The sequence below is a fragment of the Phaenicophaeus curvirostris genome, chromosome 12 (genome assembly GCF_032191515.1).
Source record: "Phaenicophaeus curvirostris isolate KB17595 chromosome 12, BPBGC_Pcur_1.0, whole genome shotgun sequence".
Taxonomy (NCBI): Eukaryota; Metazoa; Chordata; class Aves; order Cuculiformes; family Cuculidae; genus Phaenicophaeus; species Phaenicophaeus curvirostris.
Genome location: NC_091403.1, coordinates 572,492 through 589,737, shown reverse-complemented (window position 1 = coordinate 589,737; position 17,246 = coordinate 572,492). Strand labels below are relative to the sequence as shown.

At 57.0% G+C, this 17,246-nt stretch overlaps 1 protein-coding gene across 7 annotated transcripts in view; it reads right to left on the bottom strand.

Annotated features, from left to right (window-relative positions):
• Positions 1–143: 143 nt before the first annotated feature.
• The window catches only part of ALPK3 (alpha kinase 3), a 29,667-nt gene continuing 12,564 nt past the window's right edge, over positions 144–17,246 (bottom strand). For 4 of the 7 annotated variants that reach the window (XM_069867173.1, XM_069867175.1, XM_069867176.1 and 1 more), the window contains 11 exons: positions 14,903–15,020; positions 13,191–14,220; positions 6,652–8,761; positions 5,581–5,728; positions 4,734–4,861; positions 4,470–4,505; positions 4,085–4,359; positions 3,088–3,176; positions 2,503–2,720; positions 1,811–1,859; positions 144–1,645 (listed from right to left, as the gene is read on the bottom strand). In XM_069867173.1, the coding sequence (XP_069723274.1) occupies positions 1,324–1,645; positions 1,811–1,859; positions 2,503–2,720; positions 3,088–3,176; positions 4,085–4,359; positions 4,470–4,505; positions 4,734–4,861; positions 5,581–5,728; positions 6,652–8,761; positions 13,191–14,220; positions 14,903–15,020 (4,523 nt within the window). In that variant the 3' untranslated portion in view covers positions 144–1,323. The remainder of the gene's footprint in view (positions 1,646–1,810; positions 1,860–2,502; positions 2,721–3,087; positions 3,177–4,084; positions 4,360–4,469; positions 4,506–4,733; positions 4,862–5,580; positions 5,729–6,651; positions 8,762–13,190; positions 14,221–14,902; positions 15,021–17,246) is intronic. The other 3 variants (XM_069867177.1, XM_069867178.1, XM_069867179.1) reach the window with 3 other exon arrangements.

Sequence of the window (17,246 nt, the reverse complement as noted above, 5' to 3'; positions counted from 1 at the left end):
TGCCTCCCTCAGGCCCTGGCCACCCCCGCAGGGTGCAGACAAGGGTGAAGCCAGTGCTTGAAGACGTTCCCATCCCCGAACATGAAGCTGCCCCATCCTGCCACTTGTGCGGGCATCTTTTCCTCGGAGACCACTGCACCAGGAACAGGCCAGTCCTTCTTGCTTTATTGCACTCGGGAGCACCTTTGCGCCAACACAGCCACATTATGTCCATCGTTATTTTCCAATGACCCAACAATGAAGCACCAACGTGCCAGAGCATGCCATGCTCCCAGGCTCTTCCCTCCTCTGCCAGGCTGCTCGGAGTCATTGTTCTGGACAGTGGTGTTGCTGGCGCCCAGCCCTGTCTCCCTGCTGTGTGGGAGATGAAGCCGGCAGTGCTGGGGCCTCTCGAGGAGCCTTGCTGCCCCTTGCCCCGCTCTGCCAGCTGCTGCACACCTCAGTGAGCCAGCGGGCACGAGGGAGGGTGCGCTGCGGGGCACTTTACATCCCAGCGGGAGCCTCCCTGCCTGCCCATCGCTGCCTCCCAGTGCAGCGGCGATGCTGGGCAGAGTGTGGGGGCTGCCGGGGGGCAAGGAGCAGCGATTCCTGCAGGCCGGGCACCACCTGGGCCAAGGCAGCGCCTGGCATGGAGATGAGGTGTCCTCTTCGCCCCGTTCCCGGGTGCCCTGTGTGAGGTAGAGCATCCTTACCCATAGCAGCAGTGTCTGCCCGGGCAGGGCTTGGAGGGCTCAGCCTGAGCTGCAGAGGAGGGTGGGAAGGCAAAAATCCCATCATTGTGCAGCTGCTGGGCCCAGGGCCGGTGCCCCAGAGTCCCACGGGAGAGCAGGAACCGCTCAACCCCTCTGCAGGACAGCCTAGGGGGCCAGGGCTCACAGAACCACCTGGCTCCGGTGGGGTTCGGAGCGCCGGGACGGTGGCTTTATGGATGAGACAAGGAGGGGATGTGAGGTGCTGGGAGCCAGGAGGGCAGCCCAGACTCCTGGTTTGCTCGGGGAAGCCAGGCAGGGAGCGCGATGCCTGCAGAGCCCGGAGCAGGTCTGGTGGCTTTTCCTTAGGAAGGCAAATGGCGAGTGGAGAAAGCCCGGGTGCGGTGGGGTGCACGGCTCCGCAGGCTCTCAGAAAGAGGTAACGGCTGCAGCTCCCCAGGACCCCGGCCGAGCTGCTCACACTTAGCACACACCACACACTGCAGGAGCCACGGGCCGGGGTGGGAGTCAAAGTGGGGAACAGCAGCCACCGCTGGGCTCTCTCCCGTGCCCAGCCATGCGCTGTCCCCAGGCTGGGCTCTGGTGTGCAAGGTCCCAGCCGCCGCGGCTCTGGCTACTGCGGGTGGCCAGACCTGCCACTCTCTCCTGAGCCGTGTTTAGAGGCTGCCGGGGCCTCCCCTGTTTCAGGGGCTCTTCGGGAGCTCTTGGGGCTCACGGCAGGCTTGCGGACACTCTGGGGACTTGCCAGTCCCTTCTTCTGTAGCTGTGGGCTGGACTGGGCAGATTTTCTACCCATGGAGGGGCTCTTGGAGCTCTTGGGCTTGGTGGGCTCCAGCATCTTCAGGCCCAGAATGCTGCAGTAATGGTTACACTGGTGAGCGGCCGGGAATTGCTCCAGCAAGGAGGGGAAGCAGCTTTCTTTCAGCCCTTGGAACCTGTAACAGAGCCATCCTCAGCCCCTGCTTTGCACCAGGAGAGGTCCTGGTGCAGCAGGGAGCCGAGGATGGAGCCTGGCGGTGCTCACCACTCCTGCCCTTCACTGAGTGCCAGAGCTGGGGACGGCCGTGGCCACCCAGCGCTAGCAGCTTGGGGTCACTCACCCTTTCAGGTTGGTAGCGATCCGCACGTTGGTCATCTTCCAGCCCACCCCTGGAGCAGAGAGAAAAGACAAGGGCAGGAAACACATTGAGGGGCTGAAGTGCACCTGGAGAAGGGAGCGGAGCTGGGAAGGGTCTGGGGCCCAGGGACTGGGGGAGCGGCCGAGGTCCTGGGGGTATTTAGCCTGGAGAAGAGGTGGTGAAGGGAGACCTCATCACTCTGCAGCTCCTGGAAAGGAGGGTGGAGCGAGATGGGTGCTGGGGTCTGCTCCCAAGGAACAAGGGATGGCACCAGAGGAAATGACCTCAGGTTATGCCAGGAGAGGGGAGATTGGATAGTGGGAAATATTTCTTTATGGAAAGAGGAGTGAAGCCCTGGCTGAGGCTGCCCAGGGCAGGGGTGCAGTCCCTGTCCCTGAGGGTTTCACAAAGCGTGTGGCCTTGGCACTTGGGGACAGGGTTCAGTCGGCACAGGGCTGGCAGGGCTGGATGAGCTGAGGGGGCTTTTCCAACCTCTATGATTCTATGAAAGAAGCACAATCACTCCCTGCCCAGGCAGGGGTGCTAAGGGCAGGCCACCACCCTGAGAGCTGGGCTCTGTGGCACCTGGGGAACCAGGCAGGGGCTTTTCTTCTTCCTTTCAGAGGCCAGAGGGTGGTGAGAGGCCATGGGAATCAGATAGGAGATTCCTCTACCTTCCATGTCAGTCACGAGGATGTTTCCGTTTGTCCACTGGTAGACCCAGTGCTGGAAGGTGCAGCATTTGAGCACGATCTCTGAAGTGCCTCGTGCCACCAAGGTGCCATCTCTCTCGGTGACGCAGTACTGCTCGCAGGGCCCACCCAGGTCCTCCTCCATTGTGGCATAAGGGATATTGTTGGCTGGGCGGTAAATCAGGTACAGAGGAATTATCCTGCGTGGGAGCAGGTAACAGGATCATAGAATTGTTTGGGTTGGAAAGGACCTTAAAGATCATCCAGTTCCAACCCACCTGCAATGGGCAGGGACACCTCCCACCCGACCAGGCTGCCCAAGCCCCATCCACCCTGGCCTTGAACACCTCCAGGGATGGGGCAAACACCAGCTGGAGAGCTCTCTCAAGCAGAGAGTCACACCATAGTCACCAACCCTGGCTTTTGGCTTTCCCTTCTGTTTGAGGGAAGAAGAAGAGCATTCTGCCCTTCGGGATCTCCCCAGCACCTGTGAGGAACCCTTCCACTATGCCCTAAGATGCTCTGCTGGGCATGTGAAAGCCAGTGGGGCTGCACCACTTTACTTACTCAGGCACCGCTCCAAAGTCTGGGATGGCTCGTGCCTCTGCAGCAAAGATCTTGCAGTACTCGCGGCTGGAGTTCTGGATTTTACATTCCTGGGGGTCATAGAATCATAGAATCATGGAATGGTTTGGGTTGGAAGGGACCTCCAAGCCCATCCCGTCCCACGCCCTGCCATGGGCAGGGACACCTCCCACTGGATCAGGGGCTCCAAGCCCCATCCAGCCTGGCCTTGAACCCCTTAAGGGATGGGGCAGCCACCCCTGCTCTGGGCAACATGCACCAGGGCCTCCCCACCCTCATTGTGAAGAATTTCTTCCTAATGTCTTATTTAAATCTTCCTGTTGCAATTTAAAGCCATTCCCCCTCATCCTCTCCCTCCAGGCCTTTGTAAAAAAAAAACAAAACCAAAACCAAACCCCAAACAAACAAAAAACCCTCCCCAGCTTTCCTTGAGCCCCTTTCAGTACTGGAAGCTGCTCTAAGGTCTCTCTTCTCTTCTCCAGGCTGAACAACCCCAACTCTCCCAGCCTGTTTTCGTACGGGAGGTGTTCCAGCCCTCCCATCATCTCCATGGCTTCTGGACCTGTTCCAACAGATCCGTGCCCTTCTTATCTTGGTGATTCCAGAACTGGACACAGGACTCCAGGTGAGGTCTCATGAGAGCAGAGTAGAGGTGCAAGGGAAAGAGTCAGGTACTTGTCCTGCCTCGGACCAGTGCCTCCCTGGGCCCCCCCACCTGGCCAGGCATCCCTGGGAACACTGCCAGTTGTTTCCCTGTCCTGGTGGCCAAAGGATAAATGACCAGAAAGTTCTGAGCAGCTCCACGTTGCTCAGAAAAAAGAGCTGAAGCCAACAATAACAAGGACATTGTCCACCCCCTGGGACGTGGCTTGACCCGTCCAGAGCATTCAAAAAGTGGAAGGAAAGAAAGTGGGCACTGAGCGTGGAACAGACGGGAAGGCATGGGGACAAGCAGAGGATGCCCCACAGGGGTGCCCACCTGGATGGTGATATCATAGTTCTTCTCGATGAGGCTGTTCTCATTCTTGGTCCCAAAAGCAATGAAATTGTGCACTTTGATGATGCAGGTGTGGCCGGACTCGAAGACGGGCTCCAGGCCGTAGATGGCTCGGGCGCGGCAGGCTTTGCGCAGGAAACTGGCACCCACTTCCACATCCTCGCTCACCACACGCCCAAAGAGCTTATCCCCCCAGTAGCCCGCGTCAGCCAAACCCTTTGCGAACACCATGGGCGTCATCTCGATCTCCTCTCCAACTGGCAGAGGGAAGAGCTCGTGAGGGGGTAAAGTGTGGGCACGTCCTGCCCCACGGCAGAGCTGCCTGCCCCTCGTGCAGCAGTTGCAGCTCTTGGCACATGGCCCTTACCTTCCATCTCTTCTCGCAGGATAAATCCTGACAGCACTGGAGGAGACAGAAAGCAAAGAGGCGTCAAGGTCCTGCCAGCATCCCAACCTGCCCCACGCATTTCCACACCGAGGGACGCCAAGGAGGAGAGCGCGAGTCGCTCCTAAATGAGCACGTGGAGGCAGAGGCACCTCGCAGGGGTGGTGTTATGGGGCAGGTGAGGCTCCCCCTCCACCAAGCCCTCTCTGCAGTTATGCACGGCACACGCGAGTGAGAGCTTCTCACCTTCTGGGCTGAGCAGGAAATTGGTGGAGTCGGTGCCGTACTCGTTGCTGATCACACACCGGTAGGCCCCGCAGTCCTGCTGGGATGCCTGCACGACAGCCAACGCTGCCTGGCCCTCGTCTCCAGCACTGCAAGACACGGGAGCACGGCCTCAGCCCCACGCGATGCTCACGGGAGCTCATGGGCACTGCGCCACCCATGGAGGGCTGGAAAGGCAGCCACCCAAGGGCATCCCAGCTACTCCCCTGGCACCTCATGGCACCTGGAGTCCTGCTCTGGAATTTGTCCTCATTCATCTTCCAGGCAAGTCCTGCGGACTGAAGAAGGTCCTTGCCTTTGCATGTGGCTGGGTCAGGGCTGTGCAGACCCACATCGGGCTGGGATGCCCAGAAGCCAAACAGCCATGGAGGTGGCCAGCTTCCTTTTCAGCTGGTCACGGCTGAGGGCAGACATCACTCCCCACCACGCAGCTCATCCCTCTCCAAGGGACTGGCCAAGCCTGGGCTCTGTTCCAGCCCAGTTTTGCTGCTCCCACCCAGCTCTCAAGCTCTGAGATGGACACAGCACCTTCCTTGCACTCCCCTGAGGTTCAGGTTCAGCTCCTGCCCTCCCTAAGAGCTACGTAAAGCATCAACCCCACAGCCAGGCTCCAGATGGAGCATCGGGATAAATTCAGCAGCAATTCCCTATCTCCAGGTGATCCCACCAAGAAGATAAATTGATGACACACCACACCATGCAATGAGCTTCCCACGCAGCCTTAAGAGAGGGCACCCCATAAAGGCAAGGAGCTGGGTTTAGCCTTGGGCTACGCACAAGGACTACACGGAACGGAGCTTGCAGTTACCTCCTCTGGGCTTCTGCTACGGGGACCTCGTCCTTGTACCACGTCAGCTTAGAATCACTCAGAATGTTGAAGAACTGGCACCAAAGTTTCAGGTTTCCTGAGGCATCAGAAAATTGTTCTGCCCTGATCTTACGGATCACCTGCGGAGCTGAGGACAAGGCACAAAGAGGTAGGTGGTGAGACACAGTGCTGGACGGGCCAGCTGGCCTCAGTGCTGCTGCTCGGGACATCGGTGGTGGGTACCACGTGTCTGTCAGCACAGGCTGGGATAACATCGCCTTCCAGAGAAGGTCTCAGTTTTCCACTTGGAGAAATATGGTTGGGTACAAGCGATACAAATTCATTCAACAATGCAGTTCTGAGTGGGATTTGACAGAGGCAATGGGGAAAAACACTATGGAATGGTGGAGGAAACAATTATCTACTGGGAATGTATCAAGGTTATCCTTACTCGTGCAGGAGTGCTGATTCTCAGGGTATCCCCTGGCTCCTGCAAGCTCTTCACACTAGGATGACACCTTTTCTAGTTTAATGTCACCAGGGATCAAATTAGCATTGACCATGGAGATAAAAAAGGAGTGTGCAACCTGCTGATACCCACCGTGAGGCATGGTGAGGACCTGGGCACGCAGACCAAGAACAGGAGGATTATACATTTATATAGTTACTGTGAGGGTGGGGAGGCCCTGGCCCAGGTTGCCCAGAGCAAGGGTGGCTGCCCCATCCCTGGAGGTGTTCAAGGCCAGGTTGGATGGGGCTTGGAGCAACCTGATCTGGTTAAAGATGTCCATGCTCCTAGAAGGTGGTTGAACTGGATGACATGTAAAGGTCCCTTACAACCCAACCCCTTCCATGATTCTGTGATTCCTTTGGTCAGGGAAGTCCAGGCCATGGACACAGCCATCTCAGCACTGTGAAGAAGCTTGGGGCAGCTTTTGGTTTTCCCAAGGGCGATGCTGAAATCCCTGCAAATGCAACGCTGAGGTGGCCCCAGCTGCCCACCACCAGCAGCTGGCCCGGCTGCCTTTGAAGACAACAAGAAAATGTGCTTCATGGGAGTGCTTCCCTTACCTTTAAAAGGGTTATTTGCTTTCTTAGCCTCTCCTGGCTGTGCTTCTGACTTAGTGTCTTCAGGGACCTCATGGTCACCACTGCTGTCACCCATGGGCTCCTCGTACAGCTTCGGAACCTCCAACGTGTCCATCTTCCTCGTGAGGGTTGGTGAGCGCTGCTCTGTGGGAGAGGATGGAGCCAGGACAGGCGACTGCAAGAGGGCTGCATTCTTCCTGGACTGCCGTGGCGAAACAGCGGGACTTCTGGCATGCCCTGGGCTCTCTGGCATCACCTCTTCTTCCTCCCCCACTGGCTTGGGTTTTGGCAGGTATATCTTGCGGCGAGCACCTGATGCAAGCTCCTCTGGTGTGGCACAAGGCAGCACTGCCGGGGGGTCACCAGGGCTCTGGTTTTCAGGGCTCGCTGGAGGCTCCTCATGAGGAGGCAGCCCCGCTCCTGCGGTGGTTACGCTGCCCACCACGATGGAGGGCACGGGGAGCTGGGGCGGCCCCTCCGCCTCGGCAGCGAGCCGGCTGCGTCTCTTTGGCGGCACTGGGCGGCAAGCCAGCATCTCCTGGCTGGTAACGAATTCCTCGTGAATCATGCCTGTGATCCGCCTGGACGTCCTGGGGGTCAGAGGCAAGTTCTCCGCTGTCTGGAAGAGCTGGTTGTTTTGTACCTTCTCCAGGACCCTCCTTGAGGTGCGGGGGCTGAGGCCCGCGATGCCGATTGCTGGGAGCGGGGACTCCTCTGCCTCAGATTGCTCCTCGGCCCTGGGCTCGTCATCTCCTTTCGTGGCATCCTTGCCACCATCTGACATCTTTAAAAGCAGCAGCAGGTAGTTCTTCAAGGAGGAAACAAGGTTCTTGTGCTGCATCTTCTCCTCCAAAGACATCTCCGGGGGTCTCTTGGGGCTGGGCAGGACCAGTGGGACTATTGGCTGAACCTCGGCACCTCCTTCCAAAGAGCCTGAAGGTGCTGCTGGTTGCTGGCATGGAGCTGTGGTGGTTTGCTCGCCTCCTGCCTTCCCTTGAGGTTCCCCGGGCACTGGTTTGGGACTGTCCTCCCCTAACGTGCTGGCTGAAAACTCCTTTTGTTGGGAAAATCCAGCTGCCTCTTTGATTTCCATTTCCCTACCAACAGGAGAGAGCAGCTGGGCTCCAGACGGGACCTCCCTCACTCCAGACACAACCTCTCTTTCTCCAAATGGAACGTCCCTCACTCCAGACTCGACCACCCTTTCTCCACATGGGACCTGCCTCACTCCAGACTCGACCTCCCTTTCTCCACATGGGATCTGCCTCACTCCAGACTCGACCTCCCTTTCTCCAGACGGGACCTCCCTCACTCCAGACTCGACCTCTCTCTCTCCACATGGAACCTCTTTTGCTCCAGACAGGACCTCTCTTGCTGCAGATGAAACCTCACTTACTCCAGACGGGACCCCCGCTGCTGTGGCCTCCATGCCTGGGGTGCTGGGAGCTGCAAGCTGTGCCTCCTGAGCCACCGTCTTTGCCACAGGAGCAGGAAGCAGTTCTTCCTTGGCAGCTCCAACTGAAGTAGGAGCTGGCGTTTCAGTCTTCTGCTGCCCCAAAGGTGTCCATCCCACCTCCCTGGGCACAGTCCCAGGAGATGGCTCCTTGGCACCACTCCCTCCTGCCTCTGCAGCAGGATGGCTCCCAGATGGCTCTGCTCCTGCCTCCTTTCTCTTCTCATCCTTCACTCCTGTCTCATATGGGATTTGCTCAAAAGGAGCATTTTCTCCAGGCTCTGGAGGACTTGACTTCTTTAGCAATGTCTCCTCCTCACCTTGGCTCTTTTCTTCTTGAGCTGACAGCAGCAGTCCTTGCTGGGTCTCAAGAGCGTGGGAATGTCCCCCTGCCTGCTTCCTGGAGGGATGATGCTCTTTGCTGGGCTGCACGTGGCCTGGAGAAGGTGCTGGTGGTTTAGGTGGCTCCTGTGGCCTCAGCCGAGGGTTTGTCCTTTTCCCAGCCCCCCTGCTCTCCTGGCAGATGGGCTTCTCTTTCCTGAGCTCCTCTGTCTTGGTGCCTTGCTGACCGCCCTCTACGGCTGGGTGGGACACCGGGTGTTTCAGTCCATGAGTCAACTGTTCCACTGCTGCTGTGACCTGGGCACAAAGAGAAAACAGAGCTTTAGCATCGTTTTACTGCCCGGCTCGCTCAGCAGTGCTCGTGTCCATCCGTCCCACACGGCACCGCCCAGCTTCTGCCTGAATTCTAACTATTGACCTGGTGCCACGGATACTCGCTCAACCAGGGCCGCCTGGCTTCACCATCAGCCTGTGCAACGGGGTCCCACAGCTCCTGCCATGCTGCACAAAACGATTTTGCTTTTAATCCACTTAGAATCATGGAACCGCTGAATGGTTTGGGTTGGAAAGGACCTCACAGCCCATCCAGTCCCACCCCCTGCCATGGGCAGGGACACCTCCCACGGGATCAGGGGCTCCAAGCCCCATCCAGCCTGGCCCTGAACCCCTCCAGGGATGGGGCAGCCACCTCTGCTCTGGGCAACCTGGGCCAGGGCCTCCCCACCCTCACAGCAAAACATTTCTCCCTAAGATCTCATCTCTATCTCCCCTCTTGCAGATCAAAACCCTTCCCCTCATCCTGTCCCTGCCCTCCCTGATCAAACCACCCTCCCCAGCTTTCCTGGAGCCCCTTTTAGCCCTGGAAGCTGCTCTAAGGTCTCCCTTCTCTTCTCCAGGCTGAACAGCTCCGACTTTCCCAGCCTGTCCTTTCAGTGCCTCGGTTGTGCATGAAGAGGCAGGACATCTCCCTCTCCAAAACATGCAGTGGTTTTTATTTCACTCTTGCCACCACAGCGCTCTTGGAGCACAGCTTTCCCGTTTTCCCCAGCCTTTGCCAAGCCCTTGTGTGACTTCCCTGCTCTCTTTTAAGACTCGGTGCTACCCCTGCCTCTTCCTGCAGTCTCTGCTCCAAGACGGGCGATGGACATGGCGCACACCATCTGGGTGAGGCCACTCAAGTGATTTACAGTGAAACCGGACACTGTGACGTGATCTGCACCATCTGACCTCCCTGCTTCTTTGACATTCAGGAAGATCAAATGTTTCCGACTGCGGCTGCACAGCAGCAGACGCTTCAACAAGCTGTGATGGCTGAGCTTTAGCCCGAGGAAACCCGGCCGATCCTCCAGCCAAGGGGCTGCATCAAAAGCAGTGCGGCCAGTGTGAAGGTGATTCTCCCACTCTACTCTGCTCTCGTGAGACCCCACCTGGAGTCCTGTGCCCAGTTCTGGAATCCCCAATGTAAGAAGGACATGGAACTCTTGGAATGGGTCCAGAGGAGGCCACAGAGATGATCCCAGGGCTGGAGCACCTCCTGTACGAGGACAGGCTGGGAGAGTTGGGGCTATTCAGCCTGGAGAAGAGAAGGGAGACCTTAGAGCAGCTTCCAGGGCTGAAAGGGGCTCCAGGAAAGCTGGGGAGAGACTTTTTTCAAGGGTTTGGAATGATAGGATGAAAGGGAATGCTCTAGAGTGGAAGGAGAAAGATTTAGACGAGACATTAGGAAGAAATTCTTCACAATGAGGGTGGGGAGGCCATTCTATGATGAAACCATTCTGGGTTTTACCACAGTATTTGTTCTCTGTGGCATGGAAAGGGACGGGGATGGACAGACCCCAACCCATCTGCAGGGCTGAGCAGTAACTGCACCTGGCGGGGGATGCACAGGGCCGGCTCTGTTGGACATCGGGACATCTCTGTGGCTGAAGACCTGAGGCAAGGGGGAATTTGCTTATCCCTGGTGCCCAAACCAAGGCTGATTCAGAAAAGCTTTCTGAGAGCTTTTTGGGAAAGGATCCATGCTTAAGGGGAAATTGAGATTGGGCATTAGGGAAAATTTTTTTATGGAAAGGGTTCTCAGGCACTGGCAGAGGCTGCGTAGGAAGGTGGTGGAGTCACCTTCCCTGGAGGGGTTTAAAAGGTGGGCAGATGAGGTGCTTGGGGACGTGATTTAGTAGTGGACGGGGACGTTTGGTGTAGATGATCTTAAAGGTCTTTTCCAACCTTACGATTCTATGACTAAGTTATCACAAAACACGCAGACGAGGGGCAAATTAAAGGAATAGGATAAAATCATCCATTTCAAAGTCAAGCAGGACTGATCATCATCCCGTTTCTTCTGTGCTCTTGCATGTGGGGATGCTCCCAGCCTGGCTTTTAGCATAGCCCCTCTGCCGGGGATAAATCCGGCTCAAAAAAGTCCTGAGCCCCAGGAAAACCCTCCTGCCACCGCCCCGTCCTGTTTGAGGGAAAGATGAAAAAAGGAAAAAGGCAAGGAACCCGTGTCCTGTGGTGGGGGCGTGAAAATAACCTCCAGCAGGCTTGAAAGGGCTTTGAAAGAGCTGTTCTGGGCGCACAAAAGCCTGAGCGCTCTCCTGAAGCATTCAAACGCAAATCGAAGCGCTCCCTTTGTCGGCTGGAGGGCCACCAGCTGAGAAGCCACAGGTTCCCCTCTGTGAGCGGGACTGTGAAAAGGAAAATACTTTGAGGGATGTCAAAGGCTGAGGGATGACAGCCCCGCACGCCACCACCTCCCACCCTCCTCAGGAGCAGAGGTAGGAGGGAGCAGGGAGGCTGAAAGCAAAGGGCTTTGCCCGCAGCTCTGGTTCCTGCGGCGTGTGGGTGCTGGAGGGTCTGGTCAGGGATGGGTTCAGGGCGCTGGGCGAGGCAGGGTTGTACCAGCCAGCAGTGCTCCTACCTACGGCCACAGACATCTGGAAGAGGAGGAGAGGAAGAAAGGGCGTATTGGGACCGGTGGTGTTCAACATCTCTGTTGCAGACACGGACAGTGGGACTGAGGGCACCCTCAGCACGTCTGCCAGTGACACCAAGCCGTGTGGAGCAGAAGGCAATGAAGGTTAGGGATGGATCCAGAGGGACCTGGACAGGCTGGAGAGATAGCACCGTGCAAACCTCATGGAGTTCCACAAGGGCAAAGTCCTGCACGTGAATCGGGGCAATCCCACACACAAATCCAGCCTGGGCAAGGAATGGATTGGGAGCAGCGCTGGGGAGAAGTACTTGGGGTGCTGGGAGAGGAGAAGCTCAACATCAGTTGGAATGTGCGTTCACAGCCCAGAAAACACCCGTGTCCTGGGCTGCACCCAGAGCTGTGGGACCAGCAGGGAGGGAGGAGATCCTGCCCCTCTGCTCCGCTCTGGGAGACCCACCAGGAGCCTGCGTCCAGCTCTGGAGCCCTCAGCACAGGGAGCACAGGGAGCAGGAGGACAGGCTGGGAGAGGTGGAGCTGGATGGCAGGGGTTGGAACTGAACAGGCTTTAAAGGTCCCTTCCGATCAAAACCATTCCATGATTCCATGATTCTGTGACTCACAGATGCTTTTACCACAGAAGGGGGAAATTAAATGGGAAAAAAACCTCAGGTTGGTGGCTTCCAGTCTAATATTTTCATGGAAAATGCTTCAGGTTAAGTGACGAAAATAGCAGTTGACAAGGATTCAGTGAGGGTCAGGAGCAGGTGCTGCATGGCCACCACCGGGAAGCTTCCAACGCAGTTTTTCCAACAGGGAAGAGCCAAAAATCAGCCCAGCTCCATTGTATACACGTTGCACTGTAAACACAACCCCAGGCACTGCCCTGTACCTGGCACGCTGTGCTCATTTGCATGGGGGCTTATTAAACTCCAGCGCGGTTACTAAACTGAACAGATGTCATCAGCCTCGCCGCCTGTCTCACGCAGAAGGCATCGGCCCCCGCCTATAAATAGCCCTTCAGCGCTCCCCGCTCAACTGATCTGGAACCACTTGGGATGAGGTCAGCGTGTGGATTGAGCCGGAGAGCTCGCAGCTCGCCGCGGGTCAGCGGGAGCCCAGCTGCTTGGCCCCGACGCACATCGCTCCTCTCCACCCTGGCTGACACCTACCCAGAGATGGGGTGCGAGCGCTGTTGTGTGAGCACACAGAGTCCAGAAAGCCCTTGTTCCTGGTTGCTTTTGCCAGTGGAGACCGAGGAAGCCTCAGCAGTGGATGCTGGGGGGAATCTACAGGCTCCCAGGGCTGGTGCCACAACACAACTGTGTGGCATGAAGTTTTTCATAGAATCATGGAATAGTTTGGGCTGGAAGGGACCTCACAGCCCATCCAGTCCCACCCCCTGCCATGGGCAGGGACACCTCCCACTGGATCAGGGGCTCCAAGCCCCATCCAACCTGGCCTTGAACCCCTCCAGGGATGGGGCAGCCACCCCTGCTCTGGGCAACCTGGGCCAGGGCCTCCCCACCTTCATTGTGAAGAATTTCCTCCTTATGCCTAGTCTACATCTTCCCTCTTCCAATTTAAAACCATTCCCTCTTGTCCTATCACTCCATGCCCTTATAAAAAGTGCCCCTCCCCAGCTTCCCTGCAGCCCCTTTCAGCACTGGAAGCTGCTCTAAGGTCTCCCTTCTCTTCTCCAGCCTGAACGACCCCAACTCTCCCAGCCTGTCCTCATACAGGAGGTTCTCCAGTCACTGTTTTCTCAGTACAAACCGTGCTTTCTGTCTTAGTTACCTGTGGGGTGATGGCTTTGTTTCCCTTGGACTTCTGTGCATGTTGCTGGCTTCTCTGTCCCGTGGGCGGCACAGGTCCTATCTCCGATACCTCCGAAGACAACAGAGCACCCTCTGTCTGTCCACTCACCAGCACTGGCTGCGGAGCAGCCTTGCTCACGGCCTCTTCCTTGGCTCCCATCTCCTTCTTCCCCGCTGCTGGCACCGCTTCCTTATCAAAGTACAACTCCTTCACGGAAAAGTGCATGTTTCCATTGATTTTATTGTCCTGATTCCCAGCTTTCCCAGGATGTTTGATTTTTGGGCTTTTTTCTTCTTGATCGTTCGCTGCCCTCAAACGTGCATTCCTGCGTAAGGGAACAGTGGGGGCAAACCTGGGATTCGCAGAGGGATTGGCCCTGTCTCGCCCACTTTCTTCTCGCTTGGAAGTTTCCTGCTTTGCTGCTGGAGGAGCCTCCACCTTCTTTTTCTTCTTAGCTGCAGAGTCTTTTGCTTTTGGCTTAGTCGCGAGGTCCTCCACCGTCTCATAGATGTATGCGAGAAAGCTCTTCCCGTTCTCCTCCACGCTTTCCAAAGAGGCGTCTCCATTGGTGGTCACCTCTGCTTTCAAAGGTGCTATCAGCTTGGTTGGGAAGCCCGGCACCGCGCTGACCGGCTGCTCCTTAGCTTCAGCCTTATCCTCGTGCAGCCTGGACTGAGAATCGGCCACGTGCACTTTTGCTGCATCCTCCTTCTCCCACGGAGATGATCCTGACTGGGCATTCAGATCCCTGGCCAGCCTCCGCTTTCTCTGGAGCCTGTCTGGGCTCATTCCCTGCAACTTCTCCACTTCCACATTCTCCTTCCCTCGTTTCTTGCCCTGTTCTATCTCTCGCAGCTTTTCTTCAGCTTTTCTCTTAATTTTGTCGAACCATTTCTGATGGATTTTGAACTCCGTCATGGTTCCCACTTCCAGCACACCAGAGCAGGACACGATGCCTTTGTTATTTCTAGCTGAGGCCTGGTAAATGCCTGCGTCTTCTTCTCGGCACCTGGGAACCAAATGTTCTGTGTGAGACCTGCCCAGGCACCAGCGCTGGGCACGCAGGGATGAATGCTCCCACACTTCTTGCTCCAGAAGATGGAGACATGGCCCTCGAGGAACCGGCAGTAGGCCTGGAGGCCGCGAGCTGGCCTCCCTCCCTGGGCTCTGCCTGTTCTCAGCAAGCTGGACATTAAATGGGTGCCCAGCTTCCCCTGGAGCTGTAACTCGGGTAAGAGAAGGCTGGGATGGAGGAGGAACAGCTACCACCAGCCTACATTTCTCAACGGGATCTTGTCCTCTCAGCTCTTTACAGCCTACAGGACGTTTCTGCCCTTCCTCCTGCCTTACCTCAGCCTCCCACCCCACTTAGCAGGCACCCACGCAAAGGATGTGTGGGACATCTCTGCTGTCACCCCTTGGAGTCGCCTGGCCCATGGAGGTCCCTGCTCCTGTGAGAGGAAATCCCTGCTCCTGACAGAAGCCTGGAGCACACCTGGGAGGGCAGGAAAGCCCAGGCTAGGAGCAGGAGGATGACAGGACTCTGCAATGCTGCACCTCTCTGACATCCCAAACCCAGGACTCCAGGTGGTCTCTGCTTGCTGGGGAAACAGTGTGGAGCTTCCTGTTGGCATCCAGGTCCTCCAAACACTCACCACCGAATCCAACCCCTCTCCAGCTCTGTTACTCACTTGTAGAGCTGCAAGGTGTGACGGTTTCCGTGCCGGAATATCTCATACTTGGGTAAGCCGCAGTAGCGGTCCATCTCTTCGTCATCCTTGTACCACGTCACCTCCGGCTGCGGGTACCCTGGGGAGGAGAGGGATGGTAGTCATGGAGTGAAACACGGCAACCATCAGCACAGCGAGCCCGCTCCTGCTGGGACAAGGTATCCACAGCAAAACGCTCTGGCAGAGCAGGATACAGGTTATTCTGGGCTTCCCACATTCTTTAAATCACCCAGCAGAGACAGCATTGTGAGTGGAAACCTGATGGGCTTATCCAAGACTTTTATCACTCCTAGGAATAGAGCTGTTTCTGAGGAAAACATCCCAGCCCTTCATTCCTGAGTGGAGGAGAGCAGATCACACGCTCCTCTCCTGTAACGCTGGCAGGGAGGAGGAGGTGAGGACGCTGTCACTTCCATACGAAGAGGGATGTTTTGATGAGCCCAAGGCCATGGTTGGAAAGCGGGCACTGGCCCCTCCGTGGAGCTCACAGCATTTTGGGAAGTGTCACAGCCTGTAAGCTGATCCAAAAGTTTCCATTGAACAGGAACAACCTTGATTGCATCACAGCCAGCTTGGTGTCCTACAAATGTCACTTGACAACAGATGTCACCTGCCTTTTCTGTACAATGACATCATGATGTGTGTGACTGGCTGGCTCGTGGGTCGGGCGCATGGCCACGGCCCCCGCTGCCGACACTGCGTGCCCCACGTGGACCAGCGCAAGCCACAGCCCTTGTCTCCCACCAACAGCAGCTCCAGCTCAGAACCAGAGCAGTTTTCAGGCAAAAGCCTCTCAAGCCAGTGGTCAGCATTGGTTCCCGTAGTTCACACAGGGCTGCTGGCACAGCCGAGCTGACCCGGAGGGCATGGGATAAAAGTTTCAGCGATTATGTCATGCCTCTGCTGAATCCGATGCTCAACAGTTGTTCAAAGCTCCAGGGCAGATATCTGAGGCTTATCTCCTGCAAACGCCCCTTCTGGCTTTCCAGTGAAGGAGCTCAGCACGCTGCTCACCTCCACCAGTCCCCAAGGGTCCCCCTGCCAGCCCCCAGCCTCCCTGAAAGCAGGGATCAGCTCTCATGGACAGCCCCAGGTGCTCCTGGCCAGCCAGGGTTCTCCAGGAAAAGCTCTGAGTGCAGCCCAGGACACGGGTGGTTTCTGGGCTGTGAGAACATGTTGCAGCTCATGTCAGGCTTCTCCTTTCTCAGCACCCCAAGTCCTTCTCCTCGAGGCTGGTCCCAATCCATTCTCTGCCCAGGCTGGATTTGAGTTTGGGATTGCCCCGACCCAGGTGCTGGACCTTGCCATCATCCTTGTTGCTCTCCATGAGGCTCACACCATTCCACCTCTCCAGCCTGGCCAGGACCCTCTGGGTTGTGTCATCACCAGAGACGGGGCACGGACAGGACCTTCCTACCCCAGATACTTCCCAGCTGCTGAGCCACTGGTTTCTGGGCAGGCCAGGACCCCTTTGATCTCCAGGGTGAGGAGCGTCCTGCGTGCACCAGCCAGAGGTGGCAGCCAGATCCCTGAGCCCAGCTTGCGCCTGCTCCCCTGAAGGTCCCATAGCGCGAGAGACCATGAACAAAGCCTCATTAGCGGGAATCTGCCCAGGTTTGGGGCAATACATAAAACCTTTGATTGGAAAAGCAAACCTGCAAGTTCTCCTCCTCATGGATCACTTGGTTTCCCTCATCCCCATCTGCTCCTCCGATGCAGCCCCTGTCTCCACCCTCTTGCTCATTGGGGCTCTCCTGTGTCCCCTGAATCAATATCCCGCGATCAATGGTGCTCCTTCTCTTTTCCATAACCATTAGCCATCCTTGCCAGCTGAACTGGCCTGAGCCAATTCCATTCTGCTCCAGGAATGGGGAACAAAGGCATTTTCATCCACAGCTGCTGCTTTGCCCAGGGCAACCCTGCTGCTCCCAAGGGCTGTGCTGCCTGGAACCCCCGGGAGGTGGGGACAGCAGCGAACTGGCTGGTAGATTTTTCCTAATATGCCACAAGCAGCGATCACAGGGGTTCTGGGAACTGCAAGCATTATCATTTCCGAGAAGCCCTGCTGTGTTCCCCCGTGGCCTCTGCCGCCGATTCCCATTCCCAGCTGACGCCTGCCGGAAAGAGCTGCAACCTCTAGAGCTGCGTGGTGCCTCGAGAAAGGCTTTTCCTCTTGTGAAGCCTAAACTCCCTCTGACCCGGAGCACTTGTGTCCTTGGGACTACCTGCTCCTCTCAGGGGCTATGCCGTGCTGGCCCAGCCCAGGCAGCGAGGGAGCACCTGCTGCTCCCAGGGAACCCGCGGG